The 18,132-nt window shown below is 48.2% G+C and overlaps 5 protein-coding genes across 5 annotated transcripts; 4 read left to right on the forward strand and 1 right to left on the reverse strand.

The window, feature by feature from the left end:
• Positions 1-1,039: 1,039 nt before the first annotated feature.
• On the forward strand, positions 1,040-4,107 carry CNBJ2720 (hypothetical protein; the record flags this gene model as incomplete). The annotated part of the gene is made up of 3 exons (XM_767903.1): positions 1,040-1,282; positions 1,333-1,776; positions 1,822-4,107. 3 exons carry the CDS (start codon positions 1,040-1,042, stop codon positions 4,105-4,107), a joined length of 2,973 nt encoding a protein of 990 aa, XP_772996.1.
• Positions 4,108-5,500: 1,393 nt separating this feature from the next.
• CNBJ2730 (hypothetical protein) lies at positions 5,501-7,687 on the reverse strand (the record flags this gene model as incomplete). Its single annotated transcript, XM_767904.1, has 8 exons — positions 5,501-6,020; positions 6,074-6,168; positions 6,229-6,291; positions 6,345-6,566; positions 6,618-6,693; positions 6,744-6,758; positions 6,810-6,918; positions 6,976-7,687. 8 exons carry the CDS (start codon positions 7,685-7,687, stop codon positions 5,501-5,503), a joined length of 1,812 nt encoding a protein of 603 aa, XP_772997.1.
• Positions 7,688-9,028: 1,341 nt separating this feature from the next.
• Positions 9,029-9,837, forward strand: CNBJ2740 (hypothetical protein; the record flags this gene model as incomplete). Its single annotated transcript, XM_767905.1, has 6 exons — positions 9,029-9,031; positions 9,142-9,217; positions 9,280-9,342; positions 9,402-9,474; positions 9,544-9,649; positions 9,706-9,837. 6 exons carry the CDS (start codon positions 9,029-9,031, stop codon positions 9,835-9,837), a joined length of 453 nt encoding a protein of 150 aa, XP_772998.1.
• A 420-nt stretch (positions 9,838-10,257) lies between these two features.
• On the forward strand, positions 10,258-12,187 carry CNBJ2750 (hypothetical protein; the record flags this gene model as incomplete). The annotated part of the gene is made up of 11 exons (XM_767906.1): positions 10,258-10,370; positions 10,419-10,690; positions 10,778-10,867; positions 10,920-10,945; positions 10,997-11,078; positions 11,126-11,273; positions 11,325-11,437; positions 11,491-11,495; positions 11,546-11,610; positions 11,662-12,098; positions 12,156-12,187. The coding sequence occupies 11 exons, from the start codon at positions 10,258-10,260 to the stop codon at positions 12,185-12,187; spliced, it is 1,383 nt and encodes a 460-aa protein (XP_772999.1).
• A 2,417-nt stretch (positions 12,188-14,604) lies between these two features.
• Positions 14,605-16,561, forward strand: CNBJ2760 (hypothetical protein; the record flags this gene model as incomplete). Its single annotated transcript, XM_767907.1, has 5 exons — positions 14,605-14,960; positions 15,012-15,017; positions 15,084-15,263; positions 15,318-15,514; positions 15,567-16,561. The coding sequence occupies 5 exons, from the start codon at positions 14,605-14,607 to the stop codon at positions 16,559-16,561; spliced, it is 1,734 nt and encodes a 577-aa protein (XP_773000.1).
• Between the last annotated feature and the right edge of the window lie 1,571 nt (positions 16,562-18,132).

Consider the following 18,132-nt stretch of genomic DNA (forward strand, 5'->3'; position numbering starts at 1 on the left):
CTGGGGAACCGGCATATGTTATGTAACGAGCGATATAGCTGAAAAGGAATTGTAAGGTATAGGGCGCTGGTCCTCGGGTGCCATTTTGGCACGCCACACGATTCTTTTTTGAAATATTTTGCCGTCATAGTGTTGGCCAATGTACCATGGGGATATCTTCGAAATTTGGGCTGATTTGAAGCTGATTCAAATAAGGACCTACAGAATGGTGGAATGAGAAACGAGGATATAGTGAGTTTGTTCTTCAGATGTCAATTTTGCGGATATGACGCCTTCCTGACCAATTCTTTTGCTTCCAGAAGATTTTCAATGCGTGACAGAGGTGTGATAGGAAGTTGGGCTGGTTTGGGGATGAACTGGCTGCTCTGTGAATTTATAAAAGCGGATTCAGTGGGCGGGAAGGGAGAAAATGAAATCGTCGATACTTACCGATTTTCTCGATGCGTGCACGCCTCTGGTAAATGAAACTTATAGAGCCGATCCCTGGCTACCACATGACTCAAGGGATAAGCATAGTATGCAGAGCTGAAGGAGATATGAGGATTTGAATGAAATTACAGCAAACACGGTGATCCATTTTGAACTTACAGCAAAAACCGATCACGCAGCATCATGTGCATAACGGATATCCGCTGTGTCCCGATCTATGTTCGTTACCACTTTGGTGACCTTCTACACAACATGCACAGTAGGTCAAAAGAGGAAAGCTCTGTCAACCGTCGCCATTTTCGCAGATCCAAGAGAGAAGATCTGTGGGCCCGTCATGAGATCGATTCCTTACTTACATTTCATTTGCAAGATCCTTCGTTGGGGAGACATGATGCACAGCTCGTCTCGTCCCATACTCGCTCGCTCGGTCAAGTTGTGGCGAGTCACCGTCGGTGTCGCGAGGCGGTGATAGGACGGAAGCAAAACGGCCATCTTGTCAGCAGTCACTCTTCGGCGGGAATGAGCCACCCAGGCCCAGCTGCCGTATTTTCGGAAATACTCTTACATCACAAGTCCATCTTTTCTGCTTCCTGGTTCTCCTAATACAAGCATGTCGGAGCAGCCAGAAATAGTCTCTCATGAGTCGAAAGAGGAAGAACGACGCGCTGCAAGTCCGACGCCCGCTGATAACGAACAGAGTAACGGCACGTTGGAACCTGAAACAAAGCATGAGAAGGTCGAGCAGACAACAGGGAACGATGCGCCGGAGACTCTAGAAGCCCAAGCTACAAAGGAAGCACAAGAAGAGGCTAGACCACATAATGATGCCGAATCAGCAAAGCGTGTTCGAGCGGTAAGCATGGCCGCTCTCTGTATTGGACAATAGCTAATGTCTGATGCTAGCCATCTCCACTGGTCATTCCTACCTCAGAGGAATTGACAGCGGCCCATCCCGCAGAAGCTTTGCACCCTCCAGACTCTCCTACATCTTCGCTTATCTCGTCCCTCCGCTCACAACTTCTCTCTCTGTCCGACCAGACACATGCCCTCAACTCAAAACTGATTGCCTCCATTTCTCATTCCGCTGACCTCGAAGATGAGCTCCAGTTGGTTAGGGACCGGCATGTTGCTCTGGGAGAGAGGGCAAAGTCGTTGGAAGAAGAGAGGAATAGATGGGAGGAAAGCATGAAAACAGGGCTGCTCGTGGAAAGGGATCAGATCAGAGACGAGATGCAGAGATTAGCTGCTGGGTTAGTGGAAGAAGAAAGAAGAAGAGGTAGTGCTGAGGAGAAGAGGGCCCAAGTGGAGAATGAGGTCGATGATCTGACTGCTAAATTGTTTGATCAAGTGCGTAAGATGTTTCAATGGCAACACCTAGCTGACTTGGAATAGGCCAATACAATGGTTGCAACGGAGCGCATGTCGCGGGCTCAAGCAGAAGCCCGCCTCAGATCTACTGAAGAAAACCTTGCCAACGCTGAGGCTGTCGTACAGGCCATGCAGGTCCAACTTCAAAGCTTATCTGTGGTCACATCTGGTGACAAGGCCTTGTCAGGTCCATTTTTGTCGAGAAAATACGTCTCTTCCCACATCCCTTACGCCGAATTCATCAGCTTCATCCAACATCTCCGCGCAGCTCGACCTCTGGTAGACCATGCTAAACAATCCTCTTCTCCCCCAATAGTCACAAACCTTCTTGCCCAACCTTTCCTTGCCCGAGTGATGGCTGAAGATCATGAACCAACCGTTCGTCTCGAATCTGCGCCGGCGCTTAGCTTCCTTTCCCGTCGTACAGTTGGTAACGCTATCATCTCAGGAGACCTTGTCATCGAACCAGTCTCCTTGGCGAATGTTTTACAGAGCACTGGCTCTTCGCAACACGACCTAGCATGTAGTCTTTGTGGCAAGAAAGTTTTCCACGCCGTTCCCTCATCGCCAGCGACCGGAGGTTATTTCGCCACACCCGTTTCTCATCCACAAAGAAATAGTGGATCCGGCACCTCTCGGTTCTCTCTAAAACCGTTCTTCAACACTTCTAATTCGTTATCCAATGGCTCTAGTGTTTCACCCAAAAATTCACCTCTCACTTCCCCGTCTCTCCCCGGCTCATCCTCCTCTACATCCACTCATGTCTTTGTATTCCGTATCGCTCGATCCCAAGGCACAACAACACCTTTGGGCGAAAAAGAGAGTAGTTCCAAGCTGTATCCCATTTGCAAAAGCGGCTGGTGTCTTGAGAGGCTTCGAGCGACTTGTGAGCTATGGCACTTTGTCAGGACGGGGATTGTCCATGTGGTTTGGCACAGCGAGGATGGAGTACCGGCAGTGGCTGGCGGACCCAGGAATTCTTCACCAGCTCCTGCTTCCGCGCCTGCCCCAATCGTGGACCGGGCAGCACCCTTGGAAGCTGCTTCTGAGCCATCCACCCCTACACCCAGTCAGCATTTCGAGCCACCTCCCCTTCCTGCTCGAAAGAAGTCATGGGGACTAGGGTGGGCTTGGAAGAACTCTGGGTCTGAAGCCAATAATCCAGATGGAAATACTGCGAACGATGATGGAGATGAAGTGGGGAGTGTGGGTGCCGAGAAGGATGATGTTTCTGGGCCTGCTATCGTAACTGAGGCCATTGAAGCGGCCAAGGCCGATGAGGCTGCTGAGCAAGCAGAGAAGGTATCTGCCGAGCTTATGGACGTAGAAAGTAAAGGGAAAGAGAAAGAGATTGTGCCAATCGAAGGAGAGGAAGCAAACGGGCCTGAGACGATCAAGGAGGAGACAGAAGAGGCACAGAAAGAACACACTGAGGAACAACTGAACTCTACGTCCAGCTCACCCTCCCTCAAACTACCTGGCACTCTTAGCCGCGTCAACTCCTCTTCGACAATCCCAGGTTCAGACGTCTCATTCTCCACTCCCAAGGGAGAATCTCTGGAATTGATGGCTGAAGATGCTGTCGCTATTGCCGAGGTAACCGAACAATCAATGAACGAGGGAGAGGCCGAGGAGATCAAGGCAGAGGAAACTAAGGCCGAGGAGGCTAAGCCGGAGGAGCTAAAGGAGAAGGAAGACGGCGCTGAAATGATCAACGAGGATGAGAACCAGGATGAAGAAAAGAGAAAGGAGGAACAATTCATCAGCCTCAACACACCGACAGTCGATTCCGCTCCTATAGTTGACTCGTCCACAACGCCTATGACCGCTGTCAACCCTCCGCCTGTACCTAAAAGGGCGGCTGCAAGAAACAAATTGTCACAGTTGGGCGGTGCTAATGGAAGTATTGCCAGCTTGGGTTTGATCACCGATGAAGCAAAGGAGGATGAAAAGGAGGAAGCGAAAGAGAACGAGGATGTGGATGAAGCCATCGGGGTAGAAGGTGCCACGAAAAGTAGCGAGCCATCTGAATCGGTTACCGCGTCTGACTCATCTCAATTTCCTCCCCCTCCTCATCACCCTAGTATTCAACCTCCTGCACTGCCTCCCCGAAATGCCCCTACACAGTTTGCCCCTCCTCCCCGCCGCCGATTGCCTTCTCAGCAGCCGGTACCCGAAGGCGAGGAGAAGAAGGATAAGACGTACTTATCTGAAAACGCGGAAAGCTGGGAGGATAAGACTTGGAAGGGAGTGGTGAGGTTGAAGGAGAATATGTGGAAGGCAAGAGTTGGTGTTGTTGATGAAGAGTAAAAGGGAGCTGTGAGATATATATCGGATATGGGGATCTTTCAGGTTGTTGACATCAGACAAAGCTAAGACACGTAGAATCAGCATAGGGATCGGGGACGATGAGATATGATTCATGACTTCTACTTATTCACGACGATTCTTGTTCTTCTACTTATTCATACGACGCTTCTTACCACCGAAGCCGTCCGTAAGATAATTACAAGTTGTTGATAAGAAATAGGATCGTATGATTTTACAACGCAAACCAAGAGGCTACAAACACGACTGTACCTCAAATGTCACAGACTGTTGCTCTGTCTTAAGTGAGTTCTGACCCTAACGGTCGTATAAGTTTCCTTCCAATGTCCGTCGACGGGTTAGTGTCGAACCTCTATCCATATCCCAAACGTCCTACGTCCACACCTAGCAATGCATACCTGAATATCGGTACCATATCATGCCCCAGTTTCCTATATTGATGGATGTAGAGAATCTGTACTTTTTTATGAAAACAAAAACAGGGGATTAGAGGCGAAGAGGAAGGATGCTGAGGGTAATAAGGTTCTTGACGGAAGATGTGATTGATGAAATACAGGGTATCACAATAGTCTGCTATGTGCGCTGTGTAAAGTAGAATCCACAGTCTGTATCTTGTGGTGTGGTGTCCGTCTTCGACATCTATCGCTACTTGTGCGGTGGCTCATAAATGACTAAACCAGGACGGATGGCTTGAATCTTGACATCACAAGCAATAGCTCGAAAATTTTGAGTGAGAATGAGAGCTTGCGGGCGCGTACTGAAAGCAAATTATGGGGCATTGGGCCCCATCGGGATTAGAACACAGAAGCCAAAGATGAGAAGAAGAAACCAAATTTTTCTTTGTTCAGTTATCCGAACGAACTAAGTGCAGTATCCTCCGTTGCTTCTTGCCGTATGCCGCCTCTTTCATCCTGTAAGTGGGGTAGCAACATACATGAGCTGGATACTTCATAGTCCTCGAAAACATGAAATGCATACAGGTGCATTATTGCCTATGGCCTTACTTGACTAAACTATTTTACAAAGGTTCGTCGTTGCGATGAACATGTATGTAAAAAGCTGGTGGCATAAAAGATACTTGTTTACTTTGGCTGGATGGAGCTACATGGTACTATAAGCTATAATTTGTTATTTGAGTAGCCACAGTTAAAAGGAATAGGAGGCTATGTAGAAGCATGGGTATGTTATGGTGTAGATCTGTCTGACGATGGTAAAATATAATTGGTAAATGTCGTAGAGATGAGCAGTGGCTGTGATAGTAGGTCTGCGACAATGTCAGGTAGATATGGGTATCGTTATTCTTTTGTATCCAAATAGGGAAAGAAGAAATTAAAGAAAAGGACGCAAGGTGAAAGAAGGTGGCACCAAGGCGATCTTAGTTGTTTGACGTTCTTCTACCCAACACACCGTTTAGGTTGACACCCAGCTCAGGCGACGATTTGACGTAGTGAAGGTTAACTTCGCCTTGACTCTTCACTGTCCCATCATGGCGCTGAAGCCTTTTAGGCAGTTGAGAGTCGGACTCTCTCATCATTATATCCCCCAATCTTGATTTGATTGGCCAACCATCAAGCCACATGGGCTCAGTCATCATCCTAGACGGGGATGCCCAGATTGAATCGGTTGAGTGTATGTGGCTGGAAACAGTCGAAGACAGGCGACCACGGTATGAGGAGTTGGTTGGTGATAGGACGGGGCAATCTATATCCTCAGTGATGGGGGAAGAAGGAAAAGGGACCGTATGAATGGATGAAAGTCTAACAGGAGGAAGGGAAGGATGAGGAGTGCCGTGCGCCGATCGGGCAAGCTTCTCGTTGATAGTGTTTAGCTGAGTTGTAAGAAGTGTTTGTCTTTGAAGAAGTATAGACAGGTCATCAACATCATGCGCAATATCCCTATCAGTCACATCAGTCGGTAACTTCCCTTATATTTTTTTAAAGCTGCTTACTCCGCAGGCATGCTCGCACGACGGCGCAAAAGGACAGGGTCAGGGTTAGGAGGAAGGCGCTCTCGCATTTGATATCTCTTGAAATGTTTTTGCTCCTGTTGATCAACTCTCAGCACAGAGCTAAAGGCAATGAAACTTACGAATATGACACTTACGTCGGAGTCTGCAATCCTGACTTGCAGCAGCTCACTCATGCCAGGGTAATATTTGTTGCTCAACTGAGCACAGTCAGTTGAGAAAGGTTCAGCAAAATTCAGAGCAAATGACCTACCTTTCTAATTGCATCATCTGCCTGTGGTCGAGTCTGAAGGCGGGCCATTACAGGGCCCCGTCGATTACCAAGCTCATCCATAAGGGGTTTCCAAGAGCAAATACGTCCAGGTGCGACAAGATCGGCCAGTTCATCAAAAGTGATGTCAGTTGGGAGACCAGAAATGTACAGGTTGGCAGAGTTGGGGTCTTCAAGTGCTTTGTTTTGAACCTGATAATCCTCCTACGTAGCGATTATTAATCGGGAACCAGAGAAAGAGACGCGAAGACGTACTTTGCCAAACTCGCAGTCGATGTCCCGAGATTTGAGATGAGCTATGAAACGTTGAGCTTGTTCAGGTTTTTTGAACCTATGCAAGGTTAGCCAGCTATTCCTCCCAGACATTTCTCGGAAGCTCACATAACGAAAGCATGCCTGGCGAATACGTTAGCCCGCATTCCCGGTTCCCACTAGGATCATCCTTACGGTTTGGCAACGCGATTCTGAACTTTCACAGATACAATTTCGCCAAATGATATGGCGATTTTATGAAGTTCGTCATCTGTGAGTGTATGACTGACACGGTGAATGAACACTGAATCGCACCAGCCCGTCAGTACAATGGGTCAATGAAAAGGGAGGATGAGTTTACCGTTTCTTCCTTCACCGGTACGTGGAAGCACGAGCATGTTGTTCGATAATCCCTTAGTAGATGATCCTTCTGACGCGTCATCTTCATCGATGTCGAACCTTACAGACCTACACGATCGACGCGCTGTAAGCTCTGATCTTTTGCTATGAAGGTTTGGAGTAGATTGCCTAAGCAGAGACCTTTGCGTAGAAACTAGACGTGTCGGACTGTATCGATGATCGTCATAGTCAAAAACAACAGGGGAAAGAGAAGGCTGATGATGCAAGCCAGCAACAAAACCAATCTCTTGAGAAGGGTTAGGAAAGCTGATAGCAGCGGAAGTGTAGAGACTGTAGTCTGGAAGCTCTTGGAAGCAAGGATGAGGTTGAGGTTGGTAGATGGTCGATTGAGAGGGAAGAACAGGAAGACTGGGTGAACGCGTACGCGTGGGCATAATACCGTCGATGTGTGGTGATAGGCAATGATGTTCGAGTTTCTTCGATGATGGAATGACGGGCGATGAATTCCAGCCTGCACCAAATGACCTAGCAGTATTGTGGGGCAAGGATGGCGGGATGTCCTTTTCGTGATCTTTGGATACGGCATCAGAGTGCGAGGTAGCAATAGAGTCATCCACGGAAGGAGAAGGGGTAGTGTTCGTAGACGTAGATGTCAAAGTAGATGATTGAGAAGGAATATAACAAATAGGTGAAGAAGCAAGCTGGGAAGACATTGTAAGGCAAGCGGGTGGCGATATAGAGGAGGGAAGGAAGAGGCAGGATGAGGGGCGAAGGGGAGGAAGGAGAAAGGGGATTATATAGCTGGGCAAGTGGCTGGACATTTCCAGAAGAGGCAAGAAGATGAATCAACCACCTTCTCTCCGCGCTAGACCGGCAAGGGTCCTTTAGGATAGCTCTGCTGGATGATATCGCGTCAGACTATCTTGAGGGCGCGGCTTCTTCATCAAATAAGGCAGTCACCATCAGATAATGAACAAGTATCGGCCGGGAGCGAGGTGCGTACCAGCGCTGTTGCGCAGAACTTTCCAAAAAAGGTTCATCAAAAATACCCCAGGAGGTCAAAGCTCGTTCGGCAATTTTAACTAGTTTCAAGCTACAATGAGACCGCACACTGTGACCCACAACACGATGGCTACTGATCATGAAGGGATAGGTGGTTGAAGAACGATGTGTGATGCATGAGTTGATTCGGGTAACTTACATGTTCCTACTTGCCACTCCTTTCCCATTCTCATTATGTTGCCCATTTCGGTTATTGGTCGCCAGTCACTAATCATCCTAGAGGCGGGAAAGAATGACAGAAAATAAATGGTACGTGGATAACTGCACTTTTTCGGAGTAAAAGTCTTTGCTGGGGACGGATGGGCCGTAAGATGAGTCTTGGAATCAGCCATCGATACTCTGCAATCGTGAAAGAGCAGGAAGTGCAGAATTCAAGAGTATTCGGGGGGAAGATTCTTTAATCATCTAAATGTGGGAAACGCAGTACATGATATGGCGTAGATCTTACGGTTGATATATGGGGTGCCACGAGATATCTCAGGAGTCACTTGAACACGTCAATCCGTCAGAATTGAGATAGCTGTTGAGGGGCGCATCAATGTCTGTGACGCAGATGACTGGTTCGTATGTCAAGCGATGAATTGTGATGGAGAAAGATGGGTGAGATGTCGACAGAGGTAGCAAGAAATGAGTGATGGACGAGATGATCGGTGGTGAATGAGGAATGTCTTGATCCTAAAACAAAAACGCCCGCCATCACTTTCGTTATGCGCGCCGTCATCGCCGATATTCATACTCGTATACTACTGAAAGACGAAGGACGATACATATATAGAGCGGAAGGAGATAAGGCAACGATTACGTATGCACGAAAGATCGGGACAACCGGGACCGTCGTGATCGCGTGGGTGTCCGTCATGGTTGGGTTCCATTTCCTTTTACAGCCGAGTCGCCGTTGCTTCTCTCCATCTCTTTCAATTTCTATACATTTCTATTTGTCAGCTATCTTTTAAAACAACCTTAAATCGTTACCACTTGCATATTCATACATCATGGTGAGTATTCGCCCATTCATAAGGCTTCTTTTCTCGAGAAAGACCCTGGTTGACGGTCCCGCGCCACTTCCTTTTAACAACACCGGCCGCTTTCTTCTTCCATCATAAAGTCTGACTGGGATAAGCCTACGGTCATCGGTTTCCGACAGCAGAAGCCTACTGTTGCCAAGGGATCTACTTTGAACGGTGAGTAGTTTATGGGGTGATATCACCGCTTTGATCATGCAGCTGAAATGCTTCTGATGTAGCTGCTCAACGAGCCGGTCTTGTCATTTCCTCGGAGTCTAAGGGTGCTGGCCAGTCAAAGGGTCGTGAGTATATTCAGCACGTAGTTTTTAGCTGGAGACCATATTAAGCCTTTGATTCGTAGCTGCCGATCATCAACGTATTGCCAAGCTTGACCGAGATGACGCCCCTAAGCCCCCAGAGAAGGTCAGCGCTGAGTAAGTCCCTACAGCTTTGATTTTTTCTTTTCCTTGAGGAACAATGACAACGTGCTGACGTATTCCTAGCGTCGGTAAGGCCGTTGCTACTGCGCGAATGGCGATCAAAAACGCAGAGGGCAAGAGTATGACCCAGAAGGAGCTTGCCACTTCGGTCAACGCTAAGCCTCAAGATGTAAGCCCTCATTTTACTGAATCGATTGTGCTGTAAGCGCTGACGATTACTGGCAGATTGCTGATCTTGAGTCTGGGCGAGCTGTGCCTGACCAAGCTCTTTTGGGCAAGCTAGAGAGAAAGCTCAATGTCAAGCTGCGTGGAGCCAAGAATCTCATTGGTACACCTCTCCATCCCAAAAAGAAGTAATTAGCGATCACAGAAAAGTAGCGAAATGTTGGCGGGGGGTTGACGGATCTACTGAAGTCTCAGCATGACGCTGGAGACTGTGTATCAGTTTACACGACATGTCATGCATTATGTTTGTGCATTGCAATAATCTGGTGACAATGCTGCTTGTTTGTACATGAATTTGATGAAGTTTGAGAGCAAGTAAATATCCTAAAAAAAGCACCGTGATTTGATTGAGCGGCGAAAGGTCATGAAGGAATGAAGGCCGTTTTTAATTGCCACCGCCCCTATTATATCCAAAGCTTCGGCCTGACCCGTCTCACATCTCTCATCACATCGTCATTTTATTTGCTATTTCGTGCGTAACATTTGCTTCTTTACTGCTCTTGTTTGTAATTGATATTTCCCCAATACTTTCATCAGCTATAAGCATTCAACATGTCCTGGAACCAATATCCAGGCGGTGGACACCACCAGCAAGGCGGCTACGGCTACAGACCCCCTCCCCCTCAGTGGGCGCAACAGGGACCTCCTCCCCCTCCCAATATGGGGTACGTTTTTTTCGGCCGTCGATCAGTCTCATTACTAATCGTACCAAGATATCGTCCTCCTCCTCCTCCTCAAGCATACTATAACAACCCTCCCCCGCCTCAGCAATACCAGCGACCGGCTCCTCAGCAAAACGGTTACCAACAAGGGGGCTATCAACAGCAGCAACAATCTCAGGGCAATTATAGAACAAGCAATGGAGGCTACGTACCTCCTACTGGTGCTCCTGTGGAGGCGAGCTACCATCACACTGGCGCAGGTTACACTCCTCCCAGTGGAACCCCTCAGCGAACCTCTGCGCCTTATGGAGCCGGCGCGCCGAGTGAGTCATCTTCCACGTAGTCAGACGTATTATCTTCATTTCCCATACTTGTCATCCTGTAGAATACTGTAGCTGAAAGAAATGCAGTCCGACCACCATCCCAGGCGCAACATTATGGTCCGCAATTGCAAGGTCAAGGCGGGCAATCTGCGCAGCCTTACTTTCAGTACTCTCAATGTGAGTCGACAGTATTATGGCCATAGGTGCATTCGCGCTGACAATACCGCAGGTACCGGTAAAAAGAAGGCTCTCTGTGTATGTATTGCATTACAATAATGTTGGACTGTGTGGCTAACAATCTTGCAGATTGGTATCAACTACGTTGGCTCATCTTCGGCTCTTGCGGGGTGTATTAATGACGCGCATAACGTTCAAAAGTTCCTTATCGGTATGTCAGCCGTAAACAACAACACAAAACTCTGCTGATCAGAACAGAGCGATACGGGTACAAGTCTGAAGACATCGTCATGCTCACAGACGACGCCCGCAACCCCCGCCAGATTCCAACTCGTGCCAACATCCTCGCCGCCATGCATTGGTTGGTCCAGGGTGCTCAGCCTAACGACTCCCTGTTCTTCCATTAGTAGGTTACCTCTCAAAACTCAAGCTCAGGTCAGTGTTGACTAGTATGCAGCTCTGGACATGGTGGCCAAACTCCGGATTTGGATGGCGATGAGGACGATGGGTATGACGAGGTTATTTATCCTCTGGATTTCAAGACTGCAGGCCACATTGTGGATGATGACAGTGAGTGATAACCATGTAATAAAAGTGTGCATGTTACTTACTTTACCTGACAGTGTGCGTCTGATTATAACTTTGAGCTACAGTCTGAAGAGAGTCACTGATTGTAAGGGCAGGCACAATATCATGGTCCGTCCTCTTCCCGCCGGTTGTCGTCTGACTGCCATCTACGACTCGTGAGCCTTACAAACATCTCGTTTAAATTCTCCTTGCTGAACATTTCTCAGTTGTCACTCTGGGACCGCCCTTGACTTGCCTTACATCTATTCCACCGAAGGTGTCATTAAAGAACCCAATCTTCTCGCCGAGGCCGGTCAAGGTCTCCTTTCCGCCGGTATGTCTTATCTTCGAGGTGATACTGGCGGTATGCTCCAGGGTATCATGGGTATTGGCAAGAAGGTCATGAACCAAAACTCTGGTGCTATGGAAAAGGCACGACAGACCAAGACTTCTCCCGCGGATGTTATCAGTTGGTCCGGATGTAAGGATTCGCAAACCAGTGCCGATACGCAAGAAGCGGGCAGAGCAACAGGCGCAATGTCTTATGCGTTCATTGCTGCTTTAACCAAGTACCCCCAGCAGAGCTATGTGCAGTTATTGAATACTATCAGAGACGAATTGAAGGGCAAGTATGATCAAAAGCCTCAGTTGTCGGCAAGTCACCGTGAGTACTGCTTTATGCTAAAAGTACGACATATTCAAAGTCTGACATTGCATCCAGCCATGGATACCAACATATTGTTCATCTGTTAAAGAAGCAAATTACCTTATATTTGTATTGCTAGTATACTGTTACGGGTATAGGTACAGCATGGATTTCATTGACATTTGATATCATTTTCCTTCTCTATACCTGTGCGATAATGGAAGGGCATAGTTTCTCTTCGATCGTTGGCCTCTTCTCCTCAAAATCCTTTCAAACATCCTCGGCCATAGGAAGTGAAGAACTCCCCGTCCCGTCCGATGCGCGAAGACAAATCACTTGCTGTTCGAATAGCACCTTGTTGGTGGTGGGGAAGGAACTGCGGGGGAACTCCAAGTGCTGGGGAAAGGACTGGGGGGGGACTCCAAGTGCTGAGGTTCCCTCTTTCTCGTCACTTGTTCAAGCAGAGGGGGAAGAGAATACTATATGTCCAAATGAGGCGTGAAAAAGAAACTGGATATGATGATTGTACATGCTTTGGGAACATCCTCTTCAATATGGAGTTCAAAAAGGCCTACCTCGCGTACAGCGATTGAATTCACGTCAAGACAAACGAAACGAACTACGCACGCGTTTGATGTTTCTGTGCCTGAAATGATATACATAAATTACGTATATCTTATTATGCCGAGATTCGAGACTTTCGATCTGCGTCTGACATCTTGGCATTCGATATCTGGCGCCACTGCTGCGGACTCATGGATGTATCATTCATGTACCCAAAAGTTTAAGGAAGACGTACACTGTAAGACAGGTATGTAGACATCAATCATCAACAGCAGTACCAAAGGATTTCACGATTTCAGCGTTATTGGTCAACGAATGGTGTGGGATGTGAATTGTGGAGGACAAACTACTACTACAGCAAGCGCTTCTTATCGTACTTCTTGTACAGTACGAGCTGAGTACAGTTACGATCATCTTCACACACAAAGTAGCGCGCCGCCCATTGCTATAAAGAGAATGTCACATACTTTGACGGAGGCATGTGGCATGCTACTTCCAGTTTCAGTCAACATGACAATTTGAAGGGACGTGCTTAACTTTTTTTTCCTTCCGCTTTCTTCCTCCTCCTGTTGATGACGGACAACAAAAGACAAATGATCCAAGGGCCATTATTGCGCTCGGACCACATAATATATACTATTGTCAATCGGATGATATCTACCGGGACCGACTGGCAGGCGGCAGGACTGCCCTCTCGCCTGCAGCAGTTGTGTATCCAATATGAGATATGCCTTCGAATTCATGCTGGTTTGTTGCTCGTCAATCACCGTTCACCAGCAGCATTGTTCATCATTGTCCTCTTCCTTCCCATCTACGACCTCTTCAATCATTTATCAGTCAGCCCGCTCGTTTCTAGCTTGCTCCCCTACATGCCTTTTACCACCCGACATTTATAATTGGTTTTCGATTGCCAACAATAATCACGCGCACACGGCAGCATACGACAGTAGTACACCACCACTTCTTTTTCCTATCATCATCATTTGCTGTCCTCAAAAGCCTAATATCAGCCGCGCAGTCTTCCCTTTTCCTCACTCTCACATCCCTGGTGGTACTCCACAATCCCCCGCATCACCTTCTTTGGTGGACAGAACAGGAGCGTCATCCGCCTGCCCGACCGCAACAAAGCAGTTCGATGGCTCGACGCGACGTACGAATACAGTGAGTTCAGATCATACCCGTCAGGATGGACCGCTCTATGCCCTGATGCACGAACAAGGCCCTGAGGAAAGACGAAAAAGTCAAAAATCAAAAGCACGACGCGCAGCGCATTGCCCCGCGCCGCGGTTACGATCGCGTTTTGCCCTCATTTCGTAAAGTTCTCGACTTTTTGCTTTTCGAGGGACGCACTGCAATGTGTGTACGCTTTCATCTCCTCTTCTCCTCTCTCTCAACCTCTTTTTCATCACCCTCTTTTTCTCTTTATCTTTTTCTCGCCACCACTCTGTATCGGCACGAAACAAACTGGCAGGACCAGACTGACTTGTTGATCAAGCCCGTGCCACATCTTCAACATTACCTTCCATCATCTATTTACATCTTAGAAGACTCTCTGGTAGACTTCAGACATCAAGACAAAAAGGCTGCAGGCAGCTGTTTCGGTCATCAATAACCATCTTCCCATTTGTGTCCCCCTTTGAGTGAGTACATGATGCGGTTCCTTTCACCATTGAGAGTCCGCAATTGCAGCCCGTTGCCGAACCGACCGGGCGTTGTACCAAAAGTTAAGGACATGGTTGGCTAACCATGAAACGTGTAGGATTGATCCTTTATCCTCTCCGGTGTGCGTCTTTCTTATCCGTTTATGACGATCACTTTGCTGCTTAAGCCTCGGCAAATAGGGTCTTCATGCTGACACTCATTCTTTAGAGTTGGATATTTGTTCTCTCATCTCCACCTTATTTAAAAGAACCGCAAAGGTTCAAATCAGACCAACCTCACCCTCTCCCCCACAATAAAGATGATCGCCCCCTTGCTTCTCCTCATCCTTCCCTTCGCACTCGCTAACCCCGTCCCCACATCTTCCCCTGCCACCTCAATCGCTCCTGCTCCCACGTCACCCCCTGTTGCTCGAGGATTTTCAGCTAGTCTCTCACATGGCCAAGGCGCCGTCGCTCGTGCTAAAGCTTATGAGAAGGCAAAGTCCAAGCGCGGCTTCTTTTCTCGAGATGTAGAGATGGATGACGAGGCTCTGCCTCCTAGCTGGTTATTATGGGCAGGTGCCAGGGTGGATACAAAATACAATGAAGGAAAAGGAGGATTCGCCGCGGCATACGCTTCGGCACTGAGCAAGAGAGCTAAAAATGGGGAGGTCACGTAGGTTTCCCATTGGAATTTAGTTGCATATATGCTGATCATGGCTTTCAGGTTGACGTAAGTAACGCCTTGTACCAAGCCCAGCGGAAACTTTAACAACCGGAACTAACGTTCCCGCCACAGTGATCACAGCTTGGATACGTCCTACTCTGCATCTATTAGCGTCGGTACTCCTGCTCAAACACTCAACATCGTCCTGGATACGGGATCTTCTGATCTATGGCTTGCTTCAACCGAGTGTGACACCACTGCTTGTGAGAGCATGGACAGATATAATCCTTCCGACAGTTCCTCCAGTATCAAGTGTGTAACCTTCTCGTCTTGGCTCAGCAAGGCCTGAGCTAACATCTCCTTCAGTCTCACCACTAGTTTCTCAATCGAGTACGGTTCTGGTTCTACCTCTGGCTCCCTTTTCCAGGATCTCATTACCCTTGGCGGTTACTCGGTGGCTTCCCAGACCTTTGCCTCATGTGACGATGTCAGCTCTGGTCTGTTGAGTAGCGGTGTCAGCGGTATTATGGGTTTGAGTTGGCAAGCTTTGGCTTACTCCAAAGGTGAGTCTTGGATGTTCCATCCATGATGATCCTTGACTGAATGGTCATATAGCTACTCCATGGTGGATCACTCTCGCCAAATCCTCTAGTTGGTCTGACCCTTTATTCGCATTTTACCTTGCAAGATACCGAAATGTTGCAGGTGCAAGTGCTACTGAAAGTGACGGTGGTGTCGCCAACTTTGGATATCTCGACTCCTCCATGTACTCTGGCGATGTCACCTACGTAAATGTCGGTGATAATGCTCAGTATTGGCAGATTGAGATGGCTTCTGTGACAATCCAGGGCTCTTCAGTCTCCCTCGGTTCATCCAACATGGCGGCTATCGACACTGGTACGACTCTTATCGGTGGTCCCGAATCTGTTGTTGCATCTATCTACGCCAAGATCTCTGGGTCTCAACGCATGACTGGTTCTTACTCTTCTTACTACGAGTATCCTTGCAACACTTCGGTAGACTTTGAAATCACTTTTGGCGGTTACACCATCAAAATTACCGATCAAGATTTCAACCTTGGCCGATACTCTTCTGATGAGACCATGTGCACCGGCGCTGTCTACATCCAGACCCTTTCGTCAAGCTCGCCTGTACAGTGGATCGTCGGTGATGCTGCGTTGAAGAACACCTATACCGTCTTCAGATACAGTCCCGCTGCTGTCGGTTTCGCTGATCTCGCTAGCGCAGTAGCCAGCAGTGAGGCTGCCCAGTCTACCACCATCGTCGACGCTTCATCTCTCCTTGCTGCGGCGAGCAGTACTGCAAGCACGTCGGTCTCTGCATCCACTTCATCGTCCAGCAGTGTCGCCGCTGCTAGCACCAGTAGCGCGAGGACCGCGCAGACCAATTCGACCGCTTCCGTTTCTTCTGAGGCTCCTCATGTTGTCACTGTCAGCGATTCCAGCACTATTGGTGTGGCTTCTGGCTCTGAAGCAACAGCTTCAGCTTCTGCCACTGATACTTCAAGCGGCGCTTTGCCTGCCTTGGGTGGTGGTAGCAAGTGGTTGGCGATCTTTGTGGGTGTGGCAGTCGGCGTTTTCGTGCTGTAAGATAGGGAATTTGGGGTAGATATCTCATGTTGTTCAAAACTTTTCCATCTTCAATGTTATCAAGGGATAACCTCCATCTTCATATAGTTCTTTTGGACACATCCGTTGCCTTTGCGCGTTTACGTAGTGCTTACATTTGCAACGTTCTCTGTTGGTTGTCAAATTTGCTTCTTCTGCTTCATATAGACTGTACCGACATCTTCTTGCATATGCATCTCTTTTACTGCGTATATGGGGTCTATTAGTGTGTGGGTGAGGACACTCGGCCCCACTAATGATGGTTGAATACCAGTAAATTATATATCAAATTCATTTCGTAAAATAATGATGGCACCCTTGTGATCCAGCAAAGGAGAGAGGTAAAGAGCCTGTTTAGAAAACAGCCAGTAAGGTGGGGAAGATGGAAAAGTATAGAGCAAGCTCAAGCGGGAAATGTGGCAAGAGTGAGTAATGCCGAAAAGAGACAAATAGCAAAAGGGGTCAAAGGATGAAGCGGTTGAGGATTGTGAGGATCTAGTAGGTCAGAAGAAGCAAGGGCTGAGAATCTTACACTCCGTTCGTTGTCTTCCGTCGGTCGTCGTCGTTCCGTCGTCCAAATGTATTGGTGGAACGCTAAAAGACAAAAATCCAAAAATCAGTCTCGTTTGGCAAAACAACTAGTGTCGTCACAAGATATTTTGCCCCGTGGCGTCTTCCGGTCCCTTTTTCCCTGAGGTTTTCCAAGGCCACGGCATCAAATGCCTCTGGTGTTCTGCCTCTGGGCTTAGACCCTTCGGAGATTGAATTGTCGGCCTTTAGGGCGGTTAGGGTCGCCCTAAGCGGCAGGCACCAACGGCATCATCACGTTTTGTGCGTTTTCAAAGCGGTGAACGCTGGGTGTTTGCGGCTTCGGCACGAAAGAGGTCTGTGCTCTTCACGAGTGCTCTCTGTGTCTGTGCACATCTCTGCCTTCCAAGAGAAACAGCACGGAAAGGAAGAACAAAAGTACGACAAGAAAAGCCGATGATTCGAGCCGGAGAGCAGGAGAAAGCATCGACAGAGCCACAGTGAGGTGAGTGGGCCGACGTAGGTGAAGGCCTCTCTTTTGGGGATCGTTAAGTGCTGACCATTTGTTTTTGCCAGAGACTATCTCTCCGAGACCTCTCGTGCATCGTCCAAAGACCACCGGACAACACGCTCTCTACCGTCGCCAGTCTACATCACTGGTAATTCTCCCGAATACAGCTTGTAAGTCGACGCACCCCGTCGCCACTAACGACCACAGCAGCCGCAGCTTACCCTGCGTTAGCATAGCTTTTCTTCTTTCTTGAGAACTGGATGGAAAAAGAAAGAACTGTAAAAGAACTGTCGTTTGTCTCCTCACACGCGGTCACTGCTGCGATTGTAAGATTCCCATGCTGGGTTCTATAGTAGTACACGAGGCTCACGGGCGTCACCAGCTACTCCCCTTTTATCACCCAACATCTATCACCTTCTTTTAAGCCCAACTGACTGACGCTCCTTTCGCGATAAACGATAACAAACGCCTTGTCTGTTTGCAATATACACTTTCTTGTGTCCTACAATCAGCT

This window comes from Cryptococcus neoformans, chromosome 10 (assembly GCF_000149385.1).
Source record: "Cryptococcus neoformans var. neoformans B-3501A chromosome 10, whole genome shotgun sequence".
Classification (NCBI taxonomy): Eukaryota; Fungi; Basidiomycota; class Tremellomycetes; order Tremellales; family Cryptococcaceae; genus Cryptococcus; species Cryptococcus deneoformans.